This window comes from Pleurodeles waltl, chromosome 10 (genome assembly GCF_031143425.1).
Source record: "Pleurodeles waltl isolate 20211129_DDA chromosome 10, aPleWal1.hap1.20221129, whole genome shotgun sequence".
Taxonomy (NCBI): Eukaryota; Metazoa; Chordata; class Amphibia; order Caudata; family Salamandridae; genus Pleurodeles; species Pleurodeles waltl.
The window spans coordinates 945,991,848-946,019,651 of NC_090449.1; the positions used below are offsets into that span (position 1 = coordinate 945,991,848).

A 27,804-nucleotide genomic window follows, 5' to 3' on the forward strand; every position below is an offset into this window, starting at 1 on the left:
GGGGGGCCCTGGTTCTCCAATCAGGGACAGGGTCGTCCCCCTGTGATGACCACTTCCTGGGAAGTGTGGCAAAAATCCATCCCAGAAGGCAACAGTCTCTAAAAATCCAACATGGATGAATCTGATTTTTGGAGGTTACATCTGGCTGAGCCCACCCACTGGTGTGGCTAAAAATCATAAACACACCCCTCTCCTGCCCTCTCCTAATCTAATCAAGGGGGCACCTAGCTGTGTGGGGTTGCAGGATGTGGGGGTGTTGCTGGGTGCTGCAAATGTCCTTCTCTGCCTTTGAAGACCAGTTTGGCAGCCCTCCCCCTTCCTGCCTCACCATCTGCTGAGGGGAGATTCTCTCCCCCAAGCACATTCCTTTGTGTGAAGTCTGGCCACTTCACACCTCATCAAGGCAGCCTGGCAGAAGCTGCTGCAGGCTGGCCAATCAGAGCACAGCAGCAAAAACAATGCAGAGCTGAAATTGGCAACTTTTTAGGTAAAGTCTAAACTTTTTACCTGGACAAGTTATATTAAATCCAACAACTGGAAGTTGTGGGATTTATTACAACAATCAATTTGATACCAAATTCTTGGTATGTAACATTTAAGGAGACTTTAAAATTTAAAATAAAGTCTGCCCATTCTAGCCTATGAAGGCCATTTACTTCAATGAGGGAAAAACGAATTTGGCTGTTTTTACCTCACCAGGGCTTATAAATCTATTTTTATAAAGTCCCTGCTTATAGTTACATGGCACCCAGCCCTAGGGGCACATAGGGCACACCTTAGGGGTGACTTATATGTAAAAATAAGGTAGTTTAAGACTTTGGAAGTACCTTTAATTCCAAAGTCGAATTTGCATATAACTTTAATTTAAAAGCAGCCAGCAAGGCAGGCTTGCTTTTAAAATGACACTGGGCACCTCAGCAATGCACCTAGGTGTGCACCACCTATGCTGTGGTCCCTAAACCTACATGCCCTACCATATACTAGGGACTTATAGGTAGGTTAACTTAGCCAATTATAATTAGCCTAATTTGCATATCCATTTTACACAGAGCACAGGCCCTGGGACTGGTTAGCAGTACCCAGGGCACCTTTAAAGTCAGGAAAACACCAGCAAAAAGTGGAAAATGGGGGCAAAAAGTTATGGGGCCTCTGCAATCAGCCCTGTTTTCTCACACTGTGTTTGGGGTTGTCTGAGTAAAATGCACAGTGGGCTGTCAACTAACCCAGCCAGACATGGATTGAAGGCACAGAAGGATCTGAGTGTAGAGAAATGCTCACTTTCTAAAAGTGGCATTTCTAGAATAGTAATATTAAATCCAACTTCACCAATAAGCAGTATTTTCTATTACCATTCTGGCCATACTAAATATGACCTGGTTACTCCTTTCAGATCAGAAACTACCACTCAAACAGTATATGAGGGTAGCCTAATTGTCTAATACAGTTTGGGATTTTTACTGTTTAGTGTTTGACTTTATTACTGTTTTGGTACTGCATACATATAAAAAACTTTAAGTTAAGCTTGTATGCTCTGTGCAATAGCTGCCAGGGGGTAGTGCTCAAGTTAATTTAGTGACTTTGGGTTTCACCATGACAAATTAGTGTCATTATTCCTTATGGGGGGCAATTGCCCATGCCACATCATTAACTTTCTTACAGCTACCAAGACGAAGGATGCTCTTATTTAGTACTCCAGATCCATGAGCCCAACAAGTAACAGAAATGCACATGCTCAAATACCGAAAGACCAACTGCATAATTAAATAACTACAGAGAAGGCAGGCAGTATAAGCAAAACTGAACAGAAGGCAGAAAGCAATGAGCAGCAGTGGGTGAGGGTGGGCGTGGCTCAAGGGTTGACCACAAGACAGGCCACCTTTGCTTCAGAGGATTGAAAGGGGAAGTGCTTATCGTAGGTTTTGAAACGTATGGAGTTAAACCTGACAGCCTTAGGGTTGTGTTCCCTTAAACATTTTGCCTTACCGCTCCATAGTTTTCTGATCTTGTTTTTATTAGCCTAGGACTCTGTGCACTTTACTAGGGTTAAATAGTACAAAAGTGTGTGTGCTCACTCTAAATCATGGTAACATTATTCAGAACTGGTATATTTAATTTACTTATAAGTCCCCGTATTAAAGTGGTACTACATGTGCCCAGGGCCTGTAAGTTAAAAGTTACTGGTGGTCCAGCAGCATTTTGTGCAATGTATTTAAAAAGTAGGACATACACTTTTAAATTGTCGATGTCATGATAGTGAAAAGCTCTTAAATTAGTTTTTCACTGTTGCAAGACCTATGCCTCCCATAGAATAACATTTGGGTTACATTTAGGAAGCTGTAACTTCCAAATGGAAGCAGGAAAACTGATCCTGTTTGGAGTCTTTGGAATTGTAATGAAAAATCCTTGTTTATGGTAAAGTTGGATTTTAAATCACAAGTCTGAATATACCACATTTAGAAATGTAGCATTTTCCTGCCTTAGCTATTTAGGGCCAGATGTAGGAAGGTTCCCTTTTGCGAGTTGCAAATTGCGAGTCCCAGCGACTGTTTATGAGGTGGGTCGCAGTTTGCGACCCCATAGCGAGTCTAGGCACTCACGGGGATGGTGGCCTGCTGGAGACAGCAGACCACCATGTCCGTTACTGCTTTTAAATAAAGCAGTTTTTTTTTTCTCTTTTCAGCCCGTTTTCCTTAAAGGAAAACGAGCTGCAAATAGAAAGAAATACAGAAACCTTTTTGTTTCGTTTTTTTTCAGAGTAGGCAGTGGTCCATGAGACCACTGCCTGCTCTGAAAAAATAATTTTGTGAGCATTCACAAAGGGGAAGGGGTCCCATGGGGACCCCTTCCCGTTTGGGAATGAGTTACCATCCACTTCAAGTGGATGGTAACTGCGAGTTGATTTGCGACCGCTTTCGCGGTCACAAATCAACTCTACATCGCGGTGCGACTCGCAAATAGGAAGGGCACACCCCTTCCTATTTGCGAGTCGGAAACACATTTTGCGAGTCGGTACCGACTCGCAAAATGTGTTTCTGCATCGCGTGAGGCCTTTTGCACCTCGCAAACGGTGTTTTTTGCCGTTTGCGAGGCGCAAAAGGCCACTTACATCTGGCCCTTAGTGCCTGTTGCCTGTCTCTAGGTCATATGACTAGGTGTAATTAACAGTTGGGCTTTGTGCATTCCTCCTAGACAGCCACACACAACAAAGAGCTGAGGCGTGCCTGGATGGGTCATTACGTGCAGTATGGGAGGGTGGCACTAGGTACACCATTTATTACACATTAACAGGCTGTGTCCTGCCTTCACACAAAGGATAGTATACCCTCTGTAGTTAGTCTGAAGCCAGAGGGGCAAGGGAGATAGGAAACATGTGCACTTCAAACCTAAACCTCTAGAAGTTTTTCCCACTTCAAAGAAGGCACCAGGTGTAAATATTGGTCCTCAGACACTGACTCTTCTGTACACTTCTGGTCCTGGGGAGAACTCTGCCAGGAAGAAGGGCTGCTGTGCTGCTGAAAGCACTGCCACTCTGCTGCCCTGAAGAACTGCTGCCTGTTGTGCTGACCTGCTGCCCTCTTGCCTTGATGAGAAGGACTCGACCTGCAACCAGTGACAAGGACCACCAGAGTAACTATAAGGGCTAATCTCCAGTAACCAACACCCTGCCAAGTGGTGCCATCCCAGTCCTGGACCCTTGGAAGTAGGCCGGAAGGTGCTCTGCCAGTCCATCTATGAATCCAGCAGGACCGATGTTGTGCGGGCGCCCCCCCCCAAGCAGAACTGATGCATTGCAACTGCTGCGTGGACTTTCCTGTAGTCAGGAAATTGCATCACAGCCTTGCAGCTCCTCAGACCTGACACATCGCCTTGGCTGAGCAACGCATACTTAATGCCGGACTGTGCATAACAAGTACTCATCAATGGATTCCTAGATGATGATGCAGGACCTAGCATCATGGCCTCACAGCCCCTTTGAAATGACGCATCGTCTCTGCTGCATGATCCGTCCTCAACATGGGACCTTGCAACTCTCTGCAGCCAGGATTTAAGGTACTGTTGTTCAGGGGGCTAACTGGGTCCCTGTAGCTGGCCCATGCTCCATCATAGTCAGCCTGAGCTTGTGATTTTGTCCCAGTGCAGCTCTAATAAAATATCCACAGTTGGCGCTTTGTGCTTTTTGGTGCTATTTTTACTTAAATCTTTAAAATTGTAAATTTCTGATTGGAGTTCGGTAGGTTTGGTCTTGTTTTATTTAATAGAAATTACTCTATATTTCTAAATTGGTGTGGGATCCCTTTGTGGTGTGTTGTCACTTTATCACTGTTTGAAATGGTGCACAAATATTTTATATATTGCCTCTGAGTTAAGCCTGACAGCTCTGTACGAAGCTACCCAAGGGCTGAGCACAGGTTGATTTAGAGATTGCTTGTGCCTCACCCTCATAAGGATTGTGGTTCGTGCTTGAGTAGGGCTTTACCCCCCTCAACCAGTAACCTAATTTCTCACATGCAGTCTCTGCTATCATAAAGGGACATAGACAGACATCTCCTGCCCAAACTTGAATATCAGTAAAATCAAGGGGACCTGCCTAGAGACTAAAGGTAAACTCAAATGACTGCTTTGGATGTGGGACCTGGGCCCTGCTGGTAAGCAGGATTAGTATGTAAGAGAGTGCAGCTGAACGAGAACAGTGCTTCCCACATCCAGAGGGTTGCCATCCCAGAAGGAAAGCGCATTGCAAATGACAGGTTAGGTTGACACTCTGAAATACATACTACAAGAGGATGTCTGGGGAGGTAGTCTCCTCAAAGCCAGAGATAATTGTTCATGCTAATGCACCTGACTGGTGAAAGCAATGGAAAATATAAAGAGGCAATAACAGACTATTTAGACATGAGAATCTAGCACAATACACCATTAACCTGGGAAATGACTGCGAAGAAAACAATTAGCAACTCCCACTGCTGACAGGATTAGCTGAATAAACAAGAAGAAGAAAAAAATGGTCATAAAATTATTGGGGTATATTGTTCAAGAATGGACAAAGACAATCTGAGAAGCAGCAAATGACACAATCTTCACTGTTGCAGAGATGGCAGAGAAAAACAGGACACTGGCTAAAGGGATAAAGTGACATTAAGAACCTTTTCAATCAGCCGAGGAAAGACAATGTGAGAAAACAGAATGTATCGTAGACATCACATGGTGAAATAGTACTGCAAAAAGTGAAACAGCTATTTGGTGACATCCGCGATCTGAAGGAAGCAAAAGAGGTTCAAATAGAAGGAGCACTTCCTATCTGCAAAAGGAACTCTTGATCAGGGAAGCAAGAGAGATGAGTCCTGTTACCTTTCAGAGGGATACCATTTTGTTGCTGTAGGATTAGGCATCCTCTGTCCTGGCTAAGATTAAATATTATAAACCGTCAGTGGAAAAACTAGGGTGTCAGAAACAAAAAGTAAGATACAGATTGACTTTCCCTTTAACTATGACCTAAATTTGAAAGAAAAGCACTACTATGTCACCTCACCAAAGGAAGGAACGGCACTACTTGTCCTATAGAAACAACAGAAGTTAAACGCAAAGAGAGTATGAGAGCGTGCTGTGCTTCTCCACCATAGGAATCCCATTGGCAGAGATCTCAGAGAAAATAACGATTAGTAGAACATGGAAAAACTGAAAACTGTACAGGCACACAGCACAAAACTTAATCCAGACAACACTTTCAGTAAGCTTAAAAAGGAAGCAGCAGGACACAGCAAAGATTGAACAGCAAAGATTCTAGAAGTACTAGGAATTTCCTCTCTAATACTATTTGGGATTACATGTGTTCTTGTTAGGTCCTTCAAGGCCTTAGTTTATTAAGCATCAGGCCACGGGCCGACAGCTGAAGGGTAACAAGACCACAGGATGCTCTGTGAACGTCAAATCCCTAAATAATGTGGGGTTGTTAGTTGTTGGGGATTTTCTTTTTTTTGACGGGGCAACAAGCAGGATCAGAGGCTTGGCACAATATAGGAAATGCAACATAAAACTCAGATGACTCAACACAAAGCAAACTGGCCTTGCCATATAACGAATAATGAACCGTCAAGTTGTTGCCTTTATTGTAAGGGGAGTAAACTTTGCAACTAAGCATTCATGAGAGTTGTTAGAAATGGGGTTTTTGGTTGGCAGTCAGGTTGCCCTCTGTCCAAGCAAGAACCCTCACTCTAGTCAGGGTAAGTCACACACAATCCAAAATCAGCCTGTGCCCACCCTCTGGTAGCTTGGCACGAGCAGTCAGGCTTAACTTAGAAGGCAATGTGTAAAGCATTTGTGCAATAAATCATACAACACCATAGCATAACACCACAAAAATACACCACACAGTGTTTAGAAAAATATATAATATTTATCTGGGTATCTTCAGGTCAAAACGATCAAAGTTGCAATATGAATTTGTAAAGATATCACTGAAAAGTGATATAAAGGGCCTGATTTTGACCCTGGCGGACCTTTTGACCCTGGCGGACGGCGGAGGCCGTCCGCCAAGGTACCGCCGCTGAATGACCGCACCGCGGTCAAAAGACCGCGGCGGCCATTTAGACATTTCCTCTGGGCCGGCGGGCGCTCTCCAAAAGAGCGCCCGCCGGCCCAGAGGAAATGCCCCTGCAACGAGGACGCCGGCTCAGAATTGAGCCGGCGTAGTTGCAGGGGTGCGACGGGTGCAGTTTGCACCCGTCGCGTATTTCAGTGTCTGCTTAGCAGACACTGAAATACTTTGCGGGGCCCTCTTACGGGGGCCCCTGCCGTGCCCATGCCATTGGCATGGGCACGGCAGGGGCCCCCAGGGGCCCCGCGGCACCCCCTACCGCCATCCTGTTCCTGGCGGGCGAACCGCCAGGAACAGGATGGCGGTAGGGGGTGTCAGAATCCCCCATGGTGGCGCAGATGGGGGATTCTAAGGGCAGCGGTAAACCGGCGGGAGACCGCCGGTTTGCCTCTTCTGACCGCGGCTGAACCGCCACGGTCAGAATGCCCTGCAGGGCACCGCCGGCCTGTCGGCGGTGCTCCCGCCGACCCTGGCCCCGGCGGTCTTAGACCGCCGGGGTCAGAATGACCCCCAAAGTGTCTTAAGTCTTTAGAAAGTAAACAAAGTCTCTTTCAAACACAAAGTACCTGGTTTCTGGTGGAAAATCTCCTCAGAGGGCCACAGGAGAAGAGGTACGTGGAAAACTGGTGTGTGCGTCGATTTCTCCTCAGCACACACGGACTTGCGTCGTTATTTTCCACGTGGGGAGTCGTGCGTCGTTTTCCGGCGAGCGGACAGTCTCTTTCTGTGGTTCGCGGGGAGTACCAGATGTCCCGGGTCTGTGTGTGGATTTTCCTGCTTGTTTTCCGGCTGCGCGTCGTTCTGTGGGGGTGCGCGTCGAAGTTTCGATCTCACAGCAGGCGTCGTGTCGATTTCTCCTGGGGAGTCGGGCGGCGTTGTCTTTGCGAGGCCGTGCATCAAAGTTTTGATCTCACGGCAGGCGTCGCGCCGATTTCTCCTGGGAAGTCGGGCGGCGTTGTCCTTGCGAGGCCGTGCGTCAAAGTTTCGGTCGTCCCGAAGGCGTCGCGTCAATCAGCGTCGGTGTGCGGCGTTTTTCTTGCCGCGGAACAAGCTGTGCGTCGAAAATTTTGGCGCACGGAGCGTCCAAGTGGAAGAGAGAAGTCTTTTTGGTCCTGAGACTTCAGGGAACAGGAGGCAAGCTCTATCCAAGCCCTTGGAGAGCACTTTTACAGCCAGACAAGAGTTCAGCAAGGCAGCAGGCCAACAGCAAGGCAGCAGTCCTTTGTAGAAATGCAGACAGGTGAGTCCTTTGAGCAGCCAGGCAGTTCTTCTTGGCAGGATGTAGTTTCTGGTTCAGGTTTCTTCTCCAGCAAGTGTCTGATGAGGTAGGGCAGAGGCCCTGTTTTATACTAAGTTGTGCCTTTGAAGTGGGGGTGACTTCAAAGAGTGTCTAAGAAATGCACCAAGCCCCCTTTCAGTTCAATCCTGTCTGCCAGAGTCCCAGTAGGGGGTGTGGCAGTCCTTTGTGTGAGGGCAGGCCCTCCAACCTCCCAGCCCAGGAAGACCCATTCAAAATGCAGATGTATGCAAGCGAGGCTGAGTACCCTGTGTTTGGGGTGTGTCTGAGTGAATGCACAAGGAGCTGTCAACTAAACCTAGCCAGACGTGGATTGAAGGGCACAACAAGATTTTAGTGCAAAGAAAGCTCACTTTCTAAAAGTGGCATTTCTAGAATAGTAATATTAAATCCGACTTCACCAGTCAGCAGGACTTTATATTACCATTCTGGCCATACTAAATATGACCTTCCTGCTCCTTTCAGATCAGCAGCTGTCACTTCAACAGTGTATGAGGGCAGCCCCAATGTTAGCCTATGAAGGGAGCAGGCCTCACAGTAGTGTAAAAACGAATTTAGGAGTTTTACACTACCAGGACATATAACTACACAGGTACATGTCCTGCCTTTTACCTACACAGCACCCTGCTCTAGGGGTTACCTAGGGCACACATTAGGGATGACTTATATGTAGAAAAAGGGGAGTTCTAGGCTTGGCAAGTACTTTTAAATGCCAATTCGAAGTGGCAGTGAAACTGCACACACAGGCCTTGCAATGGCAGGCCTGAGACAGGGTTAAGGGGCTACTGAAGTGGGTGGCACAACCAGTGCTGCAGGCCCACTAGCAGCATTTAATCTACAGGCCCTAGGCACATATAGTGCACTCTACTAGTGACTTATAAGTAAATTAAATAGCCAATCATGGATAAACCAATCAATAGTACCATTTACACAGAGAGCATATGCACTTTAGCACTGGTTAGCAGTGGTAAAGTGCCCAGAGGTCAAAAGCCAACGACAACAGGTCAGATAAAATAGGAGGAAGGAAGCAAAACGTTTGGGGATGACCCTGTCAAAAAGCCAGGTCCAACAAGAGTGCACTAAATTAGTAGAATTCAAGGCACATGCAATGTTTCTACAGCGATCGCATTCAAATGAGAGAGACTCATGGTTGTTAAGACGATGCCATTGTCATATTAAGAAAAGCTACAGCTGAAACAAAAGCATGTACAGTGACCACATAGCTGAGAGACAATATGGGAGTGGTAGTTCTTGTTCATAAGTTTGGGAGGATATGGTTAGATCCTGCATTGGCACTAAGCTATTAACCTTGGCTTCAGCGTATGCTCCTAACCTTGGCTAAGATAAATTCATAGAGCAAGTTCTGACAAGGTGGCAGGATTTATGGAGTGGGGTGTTGCACTGGGAAGTGACTTGGATGTCGGAATATGTGGAGAACTGGTTAAGTCTGGATGAAGTCAGTAGATGTCAGGATGCATGCCCAATGAATCTTTGGGCTTGCTTTGTGATATAGGTCTGGTGGACAGATGGCATCTTTTGCATCGAAAGTGAGTGCTTCAAACAGCCACACCACCTTTCAGCAAAGCGTTGCCCTGTGGGCAGCCATGAGTTTACAGCTGCCCTGTGGGCCGCACATTACCTGTGCTAGGGTGCACTGTCTGTCGTTGTGTCAGGCTCACCTAGTTAAAGGTGGCCGCAGCACAAACAGGGACAGCGCATCCTTTACATACTGTGGCCCTAGCTGGCAATGTGCAAAGTTATTGATATTTTGGAAGGAGGTTCTGGCAACAATTAAATATAGGATAGGTTTTGCCATCCCACGTGACTCAGAATGCATTACCATTGGTACTGAGATCAACCCACTTGAAACAGATGACTAGGGACAAATATGAATGAATCTTCCAGTTGCTGGTTTCAACCAAGACTGCAATAGCTCAAATATAGAACCCTCTATATGAAATGCCTACTACCACTTAGTTTGTCTCTAACCGGCACTGCCAGGCAAGGGGCCTTTCTGATTTTAACACTGTCAATCCCGGACTACAGGGAGTGCAGAAATATTAGGCAAATGAGTATTTTGACCACATCATCCTCTTTATGCATGTTGTCTTACTCCAAGCTGTATAGGCTCGAAAGCCTACTACCAATTAAGCATATTAGGTGATGTGCATCTCTGTAATGAGAAGGGGTGTGGTCTAATGACATCAACACCCTATATCAGGTGTGCATAATTATTAGGCAACTTCCTTTCCTTTGGCAAAATGGGTCAAAAGAAGGACTTGACAGGCTCCGAAAAGTCAAAAATAGTGAGATATCTTGCAGAGGGATGCAGCACTCTTAAAATTGCAAAGCTTCTGAAGCGTGATCATCGAACAATCAAGCGTTTCATTCAAAATAGTCAACAGGGTCGCAAGAAGCGTGTGGAAAAACCAAGGCGCAAAATAGCTGCCCATGAACTGAGAAAAGTCAAGCGTGCAGCTGCCACGATGCCACTTGCCACCAGTTTGGCCATATTTCAGAGCTGCAACATCACTGGAGTGCCCAAAAGCACAAGGTGTGCAATACTCAGAGACATGGCCAAGGTAAGAAAGGCTGAAAGATGACCACCACTGAACAAGACACACAAGCTGAAACGTCAAGACTGGGCCAATAAATATCTCAAGACTGATTTTTCTAAGGTTTTATGGACTGATGAAATGAGAGTGAGTCTTGATGGGCCAGATGGATGGGCCCGTGGCTGGATTGGTAAAGGGCAGAGAGCTCCAGTCCGACTCAGACGCCAGCAAGGTGGAGGTGGAGTACTGGTTTGGGCTGGTATCATCAAAGATGAGCTTGTGGGGCCTTTTCGGGTTGAGGATGGAGTCAAGCTCAACTCCCAGTCCTACTGCCAGTTCCTGGAAGACACCTTCTTCAAGCAGTGGTACAGGAAGAAGTCTGCATCCTTCAAGAAAAACATGATTTTCATGCAGGACAATGCTCCATCACACGCGTCCAAGTACTCCACAGCGTGGCTGGCAAGAAAGGGTATAAAAGAAGGAAATCTAATGACATGGCCTCCTTGTTCACCTGATCTGAACCCCATTGAGAACCTGTGGTCCATCATCAAATGTGAGATTTACAAGGAGGGAAAACAGTACACCTCTCTGAACAGTGTCTGGGAGGCTGTGGTTGCTGCTGCACGCAATGTTGATGGTGAACAGATCAAAACACTGACAGAATCCATGGATGGCAGGCTTTTGAGTGTCCTTGCAAAGAAAGGTGGCTATATTGGTCACTGATTTGTTTTTGTTTTGTTTTTGAATGTCAGAAATGTATATTTGTGAATGTTGAGATGTTATATTGGTTTCACTGGTAATAATAAATAATTTAAATGGGTATATTTTTTTTTTTGTTAAGTTGCCTAATAATTATGCACAGTAATAGTCACCTGCACACACAGATATCCCCCTAACATAGCTAAAACTAAAAACAAACTAAAAACTACTTCCAAAAATATTCAGCTTTGATATTAATGAGTTTTTTGGGTTCATTGAGAACATGGTTGTTGTTCAATAATAAAATTAATCCTCAAAAATACAACTTGCCTAATAATTCTGCACTCCCTGTAGTTTGCAGCCGATTTTGACCCCTTCAGTTACGTGGATCTTGAGTCAAACGGAACTTGAAAACAGGACCAACGACTACGCATACCACATAGACTTGCAGCTCACATTTATCTATTCCCTTCTAATAATTTTCAGTCCAATGGGGTGACATGCCGGGCCAATCCAATCGAGTATTTTTAGCCACAGCACGCTGCACTGTAGGTTTTGATGTGGTTTCAATTTGAAAATGAGAATGACCTTAAAACCCCAGAAAAGGAAGCGCTCTTGCCCGCAAAAATAGGACGGATGAAGATGCCACACAGACCAAGCCCACTTGCCAGCTATGCCTCCGTCCTCTAGAGTGATTTGTAAAACTTTCTGTCATCACATCACATCACACGAGCCCTATCAACATTCTGCCTCCCAAGAAAGTGATAGCGGCGCGGCTGCTGCATTGCATGCACTGTGTCCCATATTTAGAGCGTACACATTGGCCCGTGCAATATTCCGACTCAGTTCTTTTGGAAAACGTCGTAGTTTATTACAGTTTCATTTTGTCACGCTGAATTCATACCTTTTCAGCGACAGGATGTTTTGTAAATGAAAAAGAGTAATCGCTAAAGACACAGCTTCAGCTGAGCTGCGCACGTCATGTAATAAGGCACCTGCCCGGTTCGCGCGTGCAATATATTCTCATGTACTGACGGAGAAGTCTTCCCTGGTTCTGGCAGGAAGTACGCAAGATTCCTAGCATGGACACTTGTTTACCTCGTTTGTAGGATGCCAAGACCAGCTTCTCATCCTCCACCTCAAACACCGTGTCGACGTCTACGGCCCGCTGACTGAGAAGACCTTCCAGGCATGCGAAGTCGTTAGACTGCAGGGCCTGCAGAAACTGTTTCTTCAGCATTTTATCCGCTGCTGCGCGCGTGCTGCCTGTGTTATCGTCCATATTGGACCGGGGCTTGCACCGCCTGCGCCTTCTGCAAGCTGCATGTATGTGTTTAGTGAATTTCAGCTGCACAAGAGGCTGTAAGAGCGTCAAGGGCGAGGCTTGCGCTCCGGCCAGGGTAACTGTATAACCCAGTCATGCCCTTCTGGTCTATTTATACATGGAGGGTTCAAACTGTGACATGCCGATCTTGAAGTGGATTTTTAGTACTTAAACTCCACGTAAACAAGGCGTACCCTCGCATTAGAAAGCTACTACTATGATTGATAATGAGGTAGCCACACAAAGATCATGTTAAATATGCATCGTGCACGCTGTAAACTGTACAGCTACATGCAAACGCAGGTTTTATGTGAAGTTAACCTTTTCGTTTCCCAGCAAACTCGAGAAATCTTAAACCGACATTCATCAAACTTTTCTATAGATCAAAATATTTAGTCAAGGACAATGGGCGCTCTAGAATTGATGGAGTTTTCGCCAGTGGAGGAGTAATAACCAAAAATACCACTTTGATTAAAAAATAATCTCAGTATGTTGACAAGAATAACCGAGATTTTATACTTAGATAAGGTACTTGTAAAAAAATCCAGAAATACTACGAAAGTAGTATTTATTAGGTAAATTATAAAACAAGCACGTTTTTGAATCGTAAAGGTCTTCAAAAACATTACCTTCACATGCATGCTTGTTCTATTTTGTTCTAGTGCATGGATTATGGAACATATTAAGATACATACAAGGAAGAAAACAGCCACTTTCATCTGAAAAAGGCTGGTCCAACCTTGTGACAAGCTCTTTGGTGGAAGCATCCTGGGAGATCCTGACAGAGATTTTTCTGACTTATATATGTGTATGTGTGTATATATATATATATATATATATATACATTCACTTAAAAAAAAACAAGGATGTGGAGTAGTAAATTGCTTTTGTCATTTTACAGCTCAACAAGGTTGACACTGTGTCAAACCTATGCTTAAAGACTTTGCTGTACAAATGGCAAAAGACTGTGTCCCTATCTAACTCGGCGTGGATAGCACTGTGCTGATCCTATGCTTAAAAACTTTGCTAGATAAACAGACATTTGAGGTGAGCAAATCTAGAGTGTCGCTGGTGTTTCAGGGTGCTCCTTACTGGAGCTGATCTCCACCTAAACTTAGGAACTACCCAGAGTTCTCTCTTCTTTTTGCATAATTTATGCATCACTCTAACCCTGAAAGGGATTTGTTTTGACTTATACTGGGTGCTCCCTTGTGAATGAACAAAGCTAAACTTCTCTGAAGAGCTCTAATGAGAGTGAAACACGTGTCAGGGGTTGCTTTTACTCATTTCAGGTTGGCTTGGATGGTATTTTACCAGTCCAGAGCTTTAATACTGTGCCTGAAGTAGTATATGGCTTTGTCATTTTACAGCTTGGCAAGATTGACACTGTGTCAAACGTATGCTTAAAGACTTTGTGGCAAAAGACTTTGGCCCTCATTATGACATTGGCAGTAAGTCCCGCTTATCGCCATGCTGACTGCTGCCAACATACCGCTGCCGCAGCGGTTTACTGCTACCCATATTATGACCCACACATAGCAATCCGTTGCTATACAGACACACACACAAGTCTGCCAGTCCAAAGGTCAGTGATAAACTGGTGGTATCCAAGCCCACACCATTATGCCAACAGAACTTCGACCATGACATTATGACCCTTGAATCACCGCAGCTGACATTCAATGGCCCTAAACCATTGGCGGTACATACCACTGCACTCAAAATCCACACACACATACAAAACTACACCACATTGGACAATTCAAACTACACACACCTGACACACATACAAACACCACACCCACACAACTATAAAACACACACACACACTACCCACAAACCCTTACAACAAAAACATATTGCCAACTGAGAGAGGCAGACCAACAGCACCTACAGAACCAGACCCACTAAACACCATCACCCATACACCATCTACGTACCTTACAGCACACACCCCAACACATCACCCCACACACCCTCACACACACCACACACACTACACCCATGGCACCACAAAGACCCCAGTTTCTCAGAGGGGTAGCTAAAGGTCATGGTGGAGGAAATCATCCAGGTAGAGCCACAGCTATTCGGATCACAAGTGAAGCAGACATCGATTGCCAGGAAGATGGAGCTTTTACGGAGGATCGTGGACAGGGTCAATGCCGTGGGACAGCACCCATAACAAGGAATGACATCAGGAAGAGGTAGAACGACCTACGGGGGAAGGTACGTTCCGTGGTAGCAAGACACCAGATAGCAGTACAGAGGACTGGCAGTGGACCCCCACCTCCTCGCCCACAACTAACAACAATTGGAGGAGCAAGTCTTGGCAATACTGCATCCTGAGGGCCTGGCAGGAGTAGCAGGAGGACTGGACTCTGGTAAGTAAAATCTTCACTACTTTCACCCTGCCTACCTGCATGCCATCACATACCCCCACCCCCACTCCCATCACTCCACCACCTCCCACACACCCCACCATCATAACCCACCTCTCCCACAACCAAGCCCTGCATGGAACACCAATGCATGAACACCCATCACCAAAGCATGCACACTTGAGACAATCACTTAGCCCACCAAATCCCCACTCACACAAGCCTAAGCTGCCAGGGCAATAACAACCATAGAGGGCAACACATCCATGTACAAGATGGCACATGCAGAAACAATAACACTGCATTTACATCCCCACAGGTCCCCCACACAACGTCACCGGAGAGGAGGTGCCAGCAACATCCAGTCCCCCCCCCCAAAAGAGGCCCACAGTGATGACAGCAGCTCTGCACGCCTTGATCAGGATGACCAACCTTGCCCATCAGGGACCTCAGGACAGTCGGTTACCCAGGCACAGTCACAGACAACCACAGAGCCTCCCCCCTCAGGAAACACCAGCACAGCACCCACCCATGGGACCCAGACCACTGTCCCCAGGACATGTCAATCAGCAGTGTGTCCACCACTACAGGGACCCCAGGCCACCCCACAAACACAGGACGATCAGGGACCTGGGATTAGTGGCAGTGGGCACACAGTCCAGGGGACAGAGGCACAGGACAACAGGGAAGCTGGGAGGACTGCTGTGCGACAGGGTGAGGACAGGCCCAGGGAACCGACTCGCCACGAGGCACTCACCAACATCCTGGGAACATACCACCATTCCCAGGAGACGATGGGCCAGATACTGGCCAAGTTGCAGGAGACCCAGCGGCTGCAGGAGGGACAGTACCTGGGGATCAGGGAGGACCTGAGGGACATCCACACCACCCTGGTCACCATTGCAGGGGTGCTGGCAGACATGGCCAACACCATGAGGGAGGCAGTGGCACACCAACGGGCCCCTGACACTAGCCAAACCGATGAACAGCCTTTCACCTCCACTGACTCTAGTGGACAGGAGGCCCCTCCACTGGAACAACAGACCATCAGCACCCCTCCCCCTGCAGAAGGAGAACCACCCCGCAAACGGTCCCTGCAATCCAGGCAGAAGCCAGAGAACATTGCCAAGACCCCGACAGGAAATACGACTCTCCTGAATGTCACCCTTGTGTCCCACTCTGTCACCCTCTCCACCTTGAACTGCCATTGCTCCACTTCCTATGCCCCCTTGTACAGTGCACCTATGATACAAATAGACTGGAACTTTACCCTGGACTCTCCTCCACCATCACCACAGCCCATTGCAATACCCCCTCCACTTATTAGCACATAAATAAACACCCTTGTAAATAATACAAGTATAGAGTCTGTCAATTGATTGAGCTATGTATTCGTTTAACAAGCTGTAAACATTGCAATTCAACTGTACAGTAATGTATACATAGGTATGACCTGTAGTTGGCTGCAGTCAACACACCAGGAGCCAGAGTGGGGCACAGATATCTGAAAATAGACATGCCAAAGGGTACAGTAAGTGGCCATAGTAGTGGAAAATCAGTCTGCCAGTGATAATATCCAACACATAACTGTCAATGGAAGATGAAGTTACAGTGTCTTACCTGTGTGTCACTGGAAGTACTGTCATATGATTGATGTTTTGTTGTCCTCATCCTCATCCTCTGCCTCCTCTTCGTCACTGCCCACAGAGTCCACTGCTGCCACACGCTCATCTCCAGCCTCATCCTCCTGCAGAAAAGGCACCTGGCGACGTAAGGCAAGGTTGTGCAACATACAACATGCCACAATGATCTGGCAGACCTTCTTAGGTGAGTAGCACAGGGAACCACCTGTTAGATGGAGGCACCGAAACCTGACCTTCAGGAGGCCAAATGTCCTCTCTATAATCCTTCTTGTTTGCCCATGTGCCTCACTGTAACATTCCTCTGCCCTTGTTCTGGGATTCCTCACTGGGGTCAGTAGCCATGAGAGGTTGGGGTAACCAGAGTTACCTGCAAATATCAAGGGATACCTGTGAGACACACACTAACCCTTAGGACCAACCCCATACACCAACATATACTGAGTGGGAATGATGGGCTCACCTATTAGCATCACCCAGTGCCTCTGGAGTTGAGCCATCACAAATGGGATGCTGCTATTTCTCCGGATATAGGCATCATGCACAGAGCCAGGATTACTTGAATTGACATGGGAGATGTACTGGTCCGCCAAGCACACTATCTGAACATTCATCGAGTGAAAGCTCGTTCGATTTCTGAACACCTGTTCATTTCTCTGGTGGGGGGACAAAGGCAATATGTGTACCATTAATTACCCCAATAATGTTGGGGATATGTCCCATTGCATAGAAGTCAGCTTTCACTGTGGCCAAATCCTCCATGGGGGGGGAAACAATGTAGCTGAGCATGTGTTACATCATGGCAGACAACACTCTTGTTAGCACTATTGAGAACATTGGCTGTGACATTCCGGCTGCCAAGTCCACTATCACTTGGAAAGAACCAGTTGCCAAGAATTGGAACACAGATAGCACCTGCACAAGAGGGGGGATCCCAGTGGGGTGACAGATAGCAGATATCAGGTCTGGCTCCAATTGGGCACACAGCTCTTGAATTGTGGCCCTGTCAAGTCTGTAGGTGAGGCTAATGTGCCTGTCCTCCCTTGTTGCAAAGTCCACTAGGGGCCTGTACAAGGTGGATGCCTCCATCTCCTATTCATCTGCAGCGGTTGCAATCAAGGGGGCACACCGATGAGCATCTGGTCAGTATTCCACATTTCCAAACTGTATACTGCATTGCATGTTGTGACTGAAACAGTATGTTGTTGGATAGGCCCAAATGGCGCCTATGTGTACTGTGACGAAGTTAGGTGCCATGGCCTGCCCCCCCTGAAATGACGTCCGCCTGTCCTGTGTGGATGGACAGGTGGAAATGATGTTATGCCGCTGACATTGTGCACCATTGCGGGAGGCGGTCGAGTACCGCCGTGCATCTCCTCACTGGGACTGTACGACGAAACAACGACTTCAAACACAACTACTGCCTTAAGAACGAGGTCGGAACACCGACCTCGTTGCTACTACTAATGATTTTACCACGAATGCCTTAACAACGATATTTCGTTGTAAAGGCATTCCTGATAAAATCATTAGCAATAGGCACCATTCACCCTACATCCCTCACTCCACCCCCCCAACCCCACCCCAAAACCTAAAACCCTCTGACCCCCCACCCACTCCCCAAAACCAAAAACGCCCCACCCCCCAACCCAAAACCTAAAACCCCCTGACCCCCACCCACTCCCCAAAACCAAAAATGCCCCACCCCCCCAACCCCACCCCAAAACCTAAAACCCCGACCCCCCACCCACTCCCCAAAACCAAAAACGCCCCACCCCCCCAACCCCACCCTAAAACCTAAAACCCCCTGACCCCCCACCCACTCCCCAGAACCAAAAACGCCCCACCCCCCCAACCCACCCTAAAACCTAAAACCCCCTGATCCCCCACCCACTCCCCAAAACCAAAAACGCCCCACCCCCCAACCCCACCCCAAAACCTAAAACCCCCTGACCCCCCACCCCCTCCCCAAAACCTAAACCCACCACTTACCTTCGCCAACTCACTTCTTTGTACCTTAACCACGCATGTTCGTTGTTCAGAACATACGTAGTTAAGGCACAAAAAAACGGAGTCGTGGTTAAAAAAAGCGTTGTTGCGCTTTCGTTAACCACGACTTTCGGAAAAAAAAAGTCGGAAAAAAGGATGTTCCCCCCTCACTGGTTGTCATTGGGCCCTATGGGTTACAGTGGCCAATGGTGATGTACGCCGGCGGTGATCTTACGCACTGCAGCGGACGTGACCACCATTTTCTATCTGTTCGCTCACTTGCTACCTGACCTTCAACAAGAAAGGACCTACACTGCAAGTGCTGCTGTGACCTGTGTCTGGAACCGACCATGGCTCGTGTCACTGGGGAGAGGGCCCCTGCCTTCACCGCTGCGGAGTTGGAGAGACTGGTGGATGGAGTCCTACCCCAGTACCGAAAGCTGTATGGGCCTCCAGACCAACAGGTGAGTATACTGTGAGCACGATGCATGGGGCATGAATGCATGGAGTGCTGTGTGTGTGGGCCTCGTGTAAGGGGAGGAAGGTGGAAGGGTCCTGGGCAGCGTGCTGCATGTATGGTGGGCAATGTCTGTGCGTAAGGGGATGTGAGGGAAATGGTGGGCCATGAGTGTAAGAGGCCAGACTGTATGGCTGATACCCTTTTCTATGTTTATTTTTCTGCAGGTCAGCTCCCATCAGAAAAAGGGTATATGGCGTGCCATCTCCAAGGACGTGCAGACCCTGGGGATCTACGGCAGGCGGAGCACCCACTGTCGCAAACAGTGGGAGGACCTGAGATGCTGGGCACGGAAGACAGCAGAGGCCCAGCTGGGGATGGCCTCCCAACGAGGAAGGGGTGCCCGTCGAACCCTGACCCCTCTGATGTTCCGCATACTGGCGGCGGCCTATCTGGAGCTGGATGGGCGCTTGAGGCCATCACAGCAGCCACAAGGGGGTGAGTACAGTTTCAAAATCTGCAAATAGCACGTGGGGGATGTGGGCCTGTGGGGGCCCCTAGGCCAGGCAGGACATTGCATGGTAGGTTCCATGTTGGGCAGGGTTCTGATGTGAAAGTCCTCCAACCAAGCTAGTAGGCCTCCACAACTGGGCAGGGGTCTGTGGATCTCAGGTATGCTGCTATTGGCCTTAAGTATGCCTGTCCTAGGGCTGGTGACTAGCATTGTGACTTGTAGTGCATTGCATAGTGCGTAGGCCTGTTGTGTGAGTGTGCTTTGTACGCCAACGGTGGTGTTGGGGCAGCCATTGACCAAGTGTATCCTTGGTTTCCCCCCCTCTTTGTTTTGTCACCCAGTCCTTGTGTGCTTTAGCATCATCTGGCGGAGGAGCAGAGGCACCGGCGACAGAGAGAGCTGCATCCCACATGGCCCAGGAGGCCGAATCCACAGACGGTGAGGGAACCAGTGGGACGGAGGGCGAGGGGAGCACCACGGCGGAGACAGGAGGGGACAGTTCTGACAGTGATACCTCCTCTGATGGAAGCTCCCTGGTGGTGGCAGACGCCTCTGTGCCCACCCAAACTACAGGTACAGCCACCAACCCCGTACCAGCACCACCCTCCCAGCAGCCCCTCAGCAAGTTTCCCATGCCAGCTCACCCAGGAGGGTGGGCATCTCCTTCGCCCCAGGCACCTCAGGCCCTGCCCCAGTTAGCCCTGCTGCCCTGAGTGAGGTGGCTATTGACCTCCTGCGATCCATCTCTGTTGGGAAGTCAACCATAGTGAATGCCATCCAGGGGCTGGCAGGCCATTTGCAACAAACAAATGCATTCCTGTAGGACATTCACTCTGGCATGGCTGCCAAACAGAGATCAATCCAGGCTCTGGCCTCCTCCCTGATGGCAGCCATTGTCCCTGTCTTTAGCCTACCCCCTCCAACTTCCTCTACCCAGTCCCATTCCCCTGAACCCCAGCCTATCCCAAGCACACATTCAGACCAGCATGCACTCAAGACAATACACAGGAGTGGCTCAGGCAAACACAAGCACCACACATCATCCCACAGGCACTCACACAACCACCATCAAGAATCAGACACACCAACATCCACTGCCTCCACTGTGTCCCCCTCCTCCTTGTCATTCACCACCCTCCCAGTAGTGTCTCCACTCACACCTGCATGCACTACATCCTCATCCACTACCTCCATCACCATCACGCCTATCACTACACACCCCTCACTGGCAGTCATCACCCCCACATCCATGCACACGTTCCCTGTGTCCTCTCCCACTGTGTCTGTGCCCCCTCCTCCCAAAGTACACAAACGCAGGCACTCAGACACCCAACAGCTGTCCACTTCACAACAGCATCCAGCCCATGCACCTGCACCTAAACGCAACAGACCAACGCCTCCTACAACCAGTCCCTCTTCCTCCACTCCTAGACTTTCACCCTCTTCCCGCCCCAGTGTCCCTAAGAAACTTTTCCTCTCCGCCGTTGACCTCTTCCCTACCCTTCCCCCCGTCTTTCACATTGGGCCAGGGTGGTCAGAACCCAGGCTAGCACCTCAGCAACCCAGTCCACGGCCACAGAAGTGTCGGCAGCTACTGCAGGTAGGAGAGGCTCCAGGGAACCAGCCATGACCACTTACAGTGTGGCTTTACCAGTTGCCAAAGGGAAGGACAAGGAGGCACCACCAGCTGTGAAGGAAAAGGAGGCACAACCAGCTGTGAAGGGCAAGGAAGCACCACCAGCTGTGAAGGGCAAGGGGCCTGCCCCTGCAGGCAGGAAGGTCAGGAGGCCTGGTACAGGGACTGAATCAGAGCCCCCACTACCAACCATGGCTGTTCAGCCATCTGAGGCTGCAGGGGACGCGCTGGAGCCTCCCCCACCACGGGCATTCCCGCCACCGGCACCACCACTAGCACCACCACCAGCATCACTGCCTGCAGCAGTGCCAGCAGCAGCCCCAGTGGGCAGCCGTCTGACGCTGCAGGGGAAGGGCTAGAGACTTCCCCCACCACCGGCATCTCCGACACCAGCCCCATCACTGCCACCACTGAGCAGCCGTCACTGCCAGCGGGCAGTGTGTAGTCCTGCATCCATGGACTGTAGGGCATCCTGGCCCATGCAAATCCTGTGGGTGTGACACCCAGGTGAGAGACTGTGACCTTGCACTCCCCATGTGCTGCATCACAGGGCACAAAGCCCCCTCCAGAACCAGTGTAAGAAGCCATCCACTCACCCCATCCTTGCCAGGATGAAGCACACTGGGCACAAAGCCCCCTCCAGAACCAGTAGAAGAAGGCATCCACTCACCCCTTCCTTGCCAGGATGATGCACTCGGCACAAAGCCCCCTCCAGAACCAGTGGAAGAAGGCATCCACTCACCCCATCTTTGCCAGGATGAAGCACACTGGGCACAAAGCCCCCTCCAGAACCAGTGGAAGAAGGCATCCACTCAACCCTTCCTTGCCAGGATGAAGCACACTGGGCACAAAGCCCCCTCCAGAACCAGTGGAAGAAGGCATCCACTCACCCCCTCCTTGCCAGGATGAAGCACACACACTGGGCACAAAGCACCCTCCAGAACCATTGGAAGAAGGCATCCACTCACCCCCTCCTTGCCAGAATGAAGCACACTGGGCACAAAGCCCCCTCCAGAACCAGTGGAGAAGCCATCCACTTGAGAGACTGTGGTCTTGCACTCCCCAGGACCAAGCAGTGGGCAGACCACCCACTTGAGAGACTGTGGCTTTGCACTCCCCAGGACATCGCACAGGGCATGTTGCCCCCTCCAGGAGCAATCGTGTTGTTCCATCTTCCGGCTGAGGTGCCCTCCCATTCCCCGTCTCCTTGAGGTGCCTGGGTATTTTCGACCTGATGCCCCTGCAGTGTTCTCTCTGTGTTGTGGCAGGAGTCAAGTGGGGCCTTGGCCTATGTGATGTGGCCCTGTGGCCCACGGACATTGTGGACTGGGCAATGTCCCTCCATTTGTATATATATATATATATTCTGTTTTGATTTTGAAGGACGTATTTCTACTATTTTATCTTATTACACTCACTTTAATCAATTCCTTTTGTCCTTGCATTATTCCTGAGGGGTACAAAGTGGATATGTAATGTTACTGCATCTGTTTGTGGGTATGGTGTTGGGGGTGAGGGTGTTGCATGTGTGTGTCACTCTCTTTTTCCTCCCCCCTCCCCTGTGTGCTAGGCGGCAGTACTCACCGTGGTCGTCTTTGCTGGCGTTGGTATTCATGGTGAAGAAGGAGATAGACGAGCATGGGGAACACCTGCAACTCGGGCTCCATGGAGGCGTGGTTCTTCCTTAAGTCTCCAGGGGTGAGGCGTTTCCCTTCTGTGCACTGTTTCCACCGTGCTTTTGATGTCATTGGTACCGCCCCGGAAAAGGTGGCGGATAGGCCTGTTGTAATAGTGTGGGTGGTACATTGTCTTCCGCCTGGCTGTTGGCAGTTACCGCTGTGGTGCTTGTTGCTACCGCCGTGGCGGTCGGTGTGTTAAAGTGGCTGTCTGTGTGAGCGGTTCCGCCGTGGTCATAATTCAAATTATTTTTACAGTTTTTTTTTTACCTCTGACCTTTTGGTGGTATTACCACCTCTTTATCACCGACCGCCAGGGTTGTAATGAAGGCCTTTGTCCCTATCTAGCTCGGCGTGGATAGCACTGTGCTGATTCTCTGCTTAAAAACTTTGCTAGATAAACAGACATTTGAGGTGAGCAAATCTAAAGTGTTGCTGGTGTTGCGGGGTATATATATATATATATATATATACACATTCACTTAAAAAAACAAAGGTTACAGGGATGTGATAGGTTCTGAATTTACTTGTACAAAACCATAGCACTTCAGCAGCAAGAGTTATTTCAAGTAACTATAACTCGCGCCCTAAGGTAACTATACCTTGCGCACCCCGTGCACATTTTTTTGTTCATTAATTTGACTGCTAATGCTTCATTTATATTTTTAATAACATTAAAGAAGTTGCCATAAGTGCTGTAATATCTAGGGTAATTAGCAGTACAAGGTGAGGGCACGAGTTATAGTCAGCATAGGGCGTGAGTAATGTCTATGGGGATTTTGCATTTTTTTAACACAACTACAGTCCGAACCGTTGAACAGATTTACACCAAATTTGGCATAAAGCTAGATCTTGGTCAAGAAAGATCTACTTTTGTTCTTTGGTGCAAATCTGTTCACTAGTTTTAGAGTTATTAAATAAATCAAAATATAGATACCTAGGGATGCAGATTCACTGTGGATCCTCCTGTGGGGATCCATGGATCTGGACAAGAAGCAAGGCCCTGATTGGCTGGCTGCAACCTAACAGGAAAGTTGCAGCCGCCATTTTGCTTGTCGGTTGGCCTGGGGGAGGAAAAAATAATGTGCGAAAAAATATAAGGAGTGAAGACACAGGTATCCTGACCCCATAGGACACATGGAGAAGTCCCTGTGGGCTGATCCGTGGATTGGCAGATCCACTGCAAAGCTCAGCACAATCCTCAGTGTGAAATTGTGAAGGATCATCGGATTAGTAAAACAATGAAAAAAAAAACTACTCACAGAAGTCCAATAGTTGGGACATATCAGTGAAAAGGGAATGAGAAAAGTGTCACAAGAAAGAGTAGAGGCCATTCTACGAATGGGTATTCTGAAAACACAATAAGAAGTCAGAATATCTTTAGGAATGGACGGCAACTGTAGACAGTGGATACCATACTTTTTCTTGGGGGCAAAGTCTTAACTGAGGCTGACATACATAGAGGTGCCGGATTCTATTCCATCGGACAACAAATGCACGTAAGCTTTCCTAGAGCTAAGAGAAAGTCTCTTGCATGCTCCGGCATTGTCAATTCCTGACTATTCAAAACATTTTACATTGTTTTGCAGTGAAAGGGAGGACTGCACGCTCTCAGTGCTTACAAAGTTACCCAAAGATGCAAGAAGACCTATAGCCTATTTCTCAATTACCCTAGATCCTGTCACTGCAGGGCTGCCTGGTTGTCTAGTAGCTGCGGTTAGCATGAGCCTCAATAACTGTGAAAGCATAGTGATAGGATACCCTTTAATTGTTATGGTCCCTCACTCATTGAAGGTTTTCCTTAGCAGAACCAGTATTTGACAAGTTCAAGGCCAACTAAGTATGAGCAGCAGATATTGGTGTCTGAAAACGTGACGCCCAAAAGATGTCAGGTTTTGAATCCAAGCACTCTGCTTCATTTACCTGAGTGTTAAAGCGGCGGTAAGACCGCCAACAGGCCGGCGGTAAACAAATTGCAATTACGACCGCGGCGGAAACCACCAACAAAGACAGCCACTTTAACACTCCAACCGCCAAGGCGGTACAAACAAACAGCGCGGCGGTCACCGCCAACAGACAATGTACCGCCCACACTATTATGACAGGCCAATCCGCCACCTTTTCCGGGGCGGATTCACCGCAGATAAAAACACGGCGGAAACAGGAATCCCAAAGGGAAAACGCTCACCTCTACACACCCCACGAAGAACGAGGACGCCATGGACCCGGAACTCCAAATTCTACCTGCAATAGTCTTCCTGCTCCTCTACCAGGAGCACCAATGCCGGCGGCGAAGGCCACGGTGAGTACTGCACCTATGACACAGGGGAGGGGGAAGGCAAAAAACAGGGACACACACATGCAACACCCCCACCCTCACCCACTACAACACACACACTAATGCATATCAATACATCACAGTTACACCCCCCAAACCCCACGGAAGAATGCAAAGACAATAGAAAATGAGTGTAACCATTGTAATATATTAAAAGCAAGTAGGCAGAAATATATATATACACCATGTACAAAATATATACCAAGAATAGTAGTCCAGGTAGTGCACTAAGAAAGTCCGTGGAACACTGGGACCACACGGTATGGGCGAGGCCCACACAAGATCCCCGACCATGATGGAGAGAACACTGCAGGGGCATCAGAGAGCAACTTAACAGGCACCTCAGGGGGAGGGAAAGGGGGGGGCACCTCAGCCGCTTAAGTGCACAACGCCAAATCCACGAGGGGGCCACATGCCGACTGCCATATCCTGGGGAATGCAAAGCCACAGTCTCTCAAGTCTTTACAGTGGGTGGGTTGCTCACTGTTCAATCCTGGGGAGTGCAAAGCCACAGTCTCTCAAGTCTCTACAGTGGGTGGGTTGCCCACTGTTCAATCCTGGGGAGTGCAAAGCCACAGTCTCACAAGTGGATGACAGTCTCCACTGGTTCTGGAGGGGGCATGGTGCCCAGAGTGCTTCATCCTGCTAAGGACAGAGGTAGTGGATGACAGTCTCCACTGGTTCTGGAGGGGGCATGGTGCCCAGAGTGCTTCATCCTGCTAAGGACAGAGGTAGTGGATGACAGTCTCCACTGGTTCTGAAGGGGGCATGGTGCCCAGAGTGCATCATTCACCCCGTGACAGACTCAGTTGCGTCAGTCCCCTGTCGCTCTTGGGCTAGAGGTGCTTGAGACGGCGGTGCCCTGTTCAGCGGTGCTTGAGATGGCGGTGCTCTGTTCAGCGCCCTGTTCAGCGGTGCTTGAGATGGTGGTGCCCTGTGCAGCGGTGCTTGAGATGGCGGTGCCCTGTTCAGCGGTGCTTGAGATGGCGGTGCCCTGTTTAGCGGTGCTTGAGATGGCGGTGCCCTGTGCAGCGGTGCTTGAGACGGCGGTGCCCTGTTCAGCGGTGCTTGAGATGGCGGTCCTTCATGACCCAGCGGGGCTTTTGCTGGCGGTCCTTCATGGCCCAACGGGGCTTTTGCTGGCAGTCCTTCATGGCCCAGCGGGGCTGGTGCTGGCAGTCCTTCATGGCCCAGCGGGGCTTTTGCTGGCGGTCCTTCATGGCCCAGCGGGGCTGGTGCTGGCGGTGGCCTCCTGGCCAAGTGGGCTGGTGCTGGCGTTGGCCTCCTGGCCAGGTGGGCTGGTGCTGGTGGTGGCCTCCTGGCCAGGTGGGCTGATGCTGGCAGTGGCCTCCTGGGCAGCTGGGCTGATGCTGGCGGTGGCCTCCTGGGCAGCTGGGCTGATGCTGGCAGTGGCCTCCTGGGCAGCTGGGCTGATGCTGGCGGTGGCCTCCTGGGCAGCTGGGCTGATGCTGGCGGTGGCCTCCTGGGCATCGGGGATGATGGCGGTCTTCTCCGCCGTGCTGCTCTTCCCAGACTTGCTGGGTTTCTTGTGCCCCTTCCCCACCTTGGGAGGAGTCACAGCTGAGTCCACACTGCCCCCGGGACCCCTGTGAGCGGCTTGGGTGGCTGGAGTCTTCCCCCTCTCCCGCCGGGCACTGGCCAACTTCTGGTGCTTCACAGGGGGGGGACTGGCTGTGCTCTGGCTCCGTGATTTACTGGCAGGCCTGGTGGCCGGTGCACTCCACATACCTGTGACAACAGGCACCACTGGTCCCGGTGATTTTGTGGCTGAGGTGCTAGTACGGGACCTATGATTTGGACGGGGATGGTGGGAAATAGGTTAAGGGTGGACAGGAAAAGTTGTTTGAAGACACTGGGACGGGTAGCTGGAGGGGGTTTGGGAGTGGAGGAAGAGGTGGTGGTTGTAGGAGGTGTACTTTTGGTGACTTTGGGTGAAGGTGCATGCGCTGGAGGCTGTCGTGAGGTGGATGACTGTTGGGTGGGTGTGTGCCTGCGTTTGTGTATCTTGGGAGGGGGCGTCACAGACACACTGGGAGAGGACACAGAGGACGTGTGAATGGTAGTGGGGGTGGTGACTGCACGTGAGCGGGGTGTGGGGGTGGGTGTGCTGGAGAGGGACGTAGTGGCTGTAGAGGTAGTGCATGCAGGTGTGAGTGTAGACGATACTGGGAGGGAGGACGGAGACGAGGAGGAGGGGGGCATAGTGGAGGCAGTGGATGTTGGTGTGTCTGCATGTGTGTGATGCTTGCGTGAGTGCCTGTGGGATGTGTGCTGCTTATGTTTGCCTGAGCTTTCCTTGGGTGATGAGGTGTGTGCATGTTGGTCTGTAGGTGTGCTTGGGATAGGCTGAGGTACAGGGGATTGGGTCGGGGTGGAGGAAGTTGGAGGGGGGAGGCTAGAGATGGGGACAATGGCTGCCATCAGTACTGTGGCCAGAGTCTGAAAAGCTCGCTGAAGGGCCGCCTGACCAGAATGAATGCCCTCCAGGAATGCATTCGTCTGTTGCAACTGCCTCTCTACACCCTGGATGGCATTCAAAATGGTAGACTGCCCAACAGTGAGGGACCTGAAGAGGTCAATGGCCTCCTCACTGAGGGCAGCAGGGGTGACTGGGTCAGGGCCTGAGGTGCCTGGGGCGAAGGTGATGCCCACCCTCCTGGGTGAATGGGCACGGGGCAAAGGCTG

The 27,804-nt window shown here is 49.4% G+C and overlaps 1 protein-coding gene across 1 annotated transcript in view; it reads right to left on the bottom strand.

Annotated features, from left to right (window-relative positions):
- The window catches only part of ASB4 (ankyrin repeat and SOCS box containing 4), a 175,681-nt gene extending 163,171 nt beyond the window's left edge, over positions 1-12,510 (bottom strand). Inside the window, exon 1 of the mRNA XM_069211745.1 lies at positions 12,245-12,510. Coding sequence (XP_069067846.1) covers positions 12,245-12,428 — 184 coding nt within the window. The 5' untranslated portion in view covers positions 12,429-12,510. The remainder of the gene's footprint in view (positions 1-12,244) is intronic.
- Between the last annotated feature and the right edge of the window lie 15,294 nt (positions 12,511-27,804).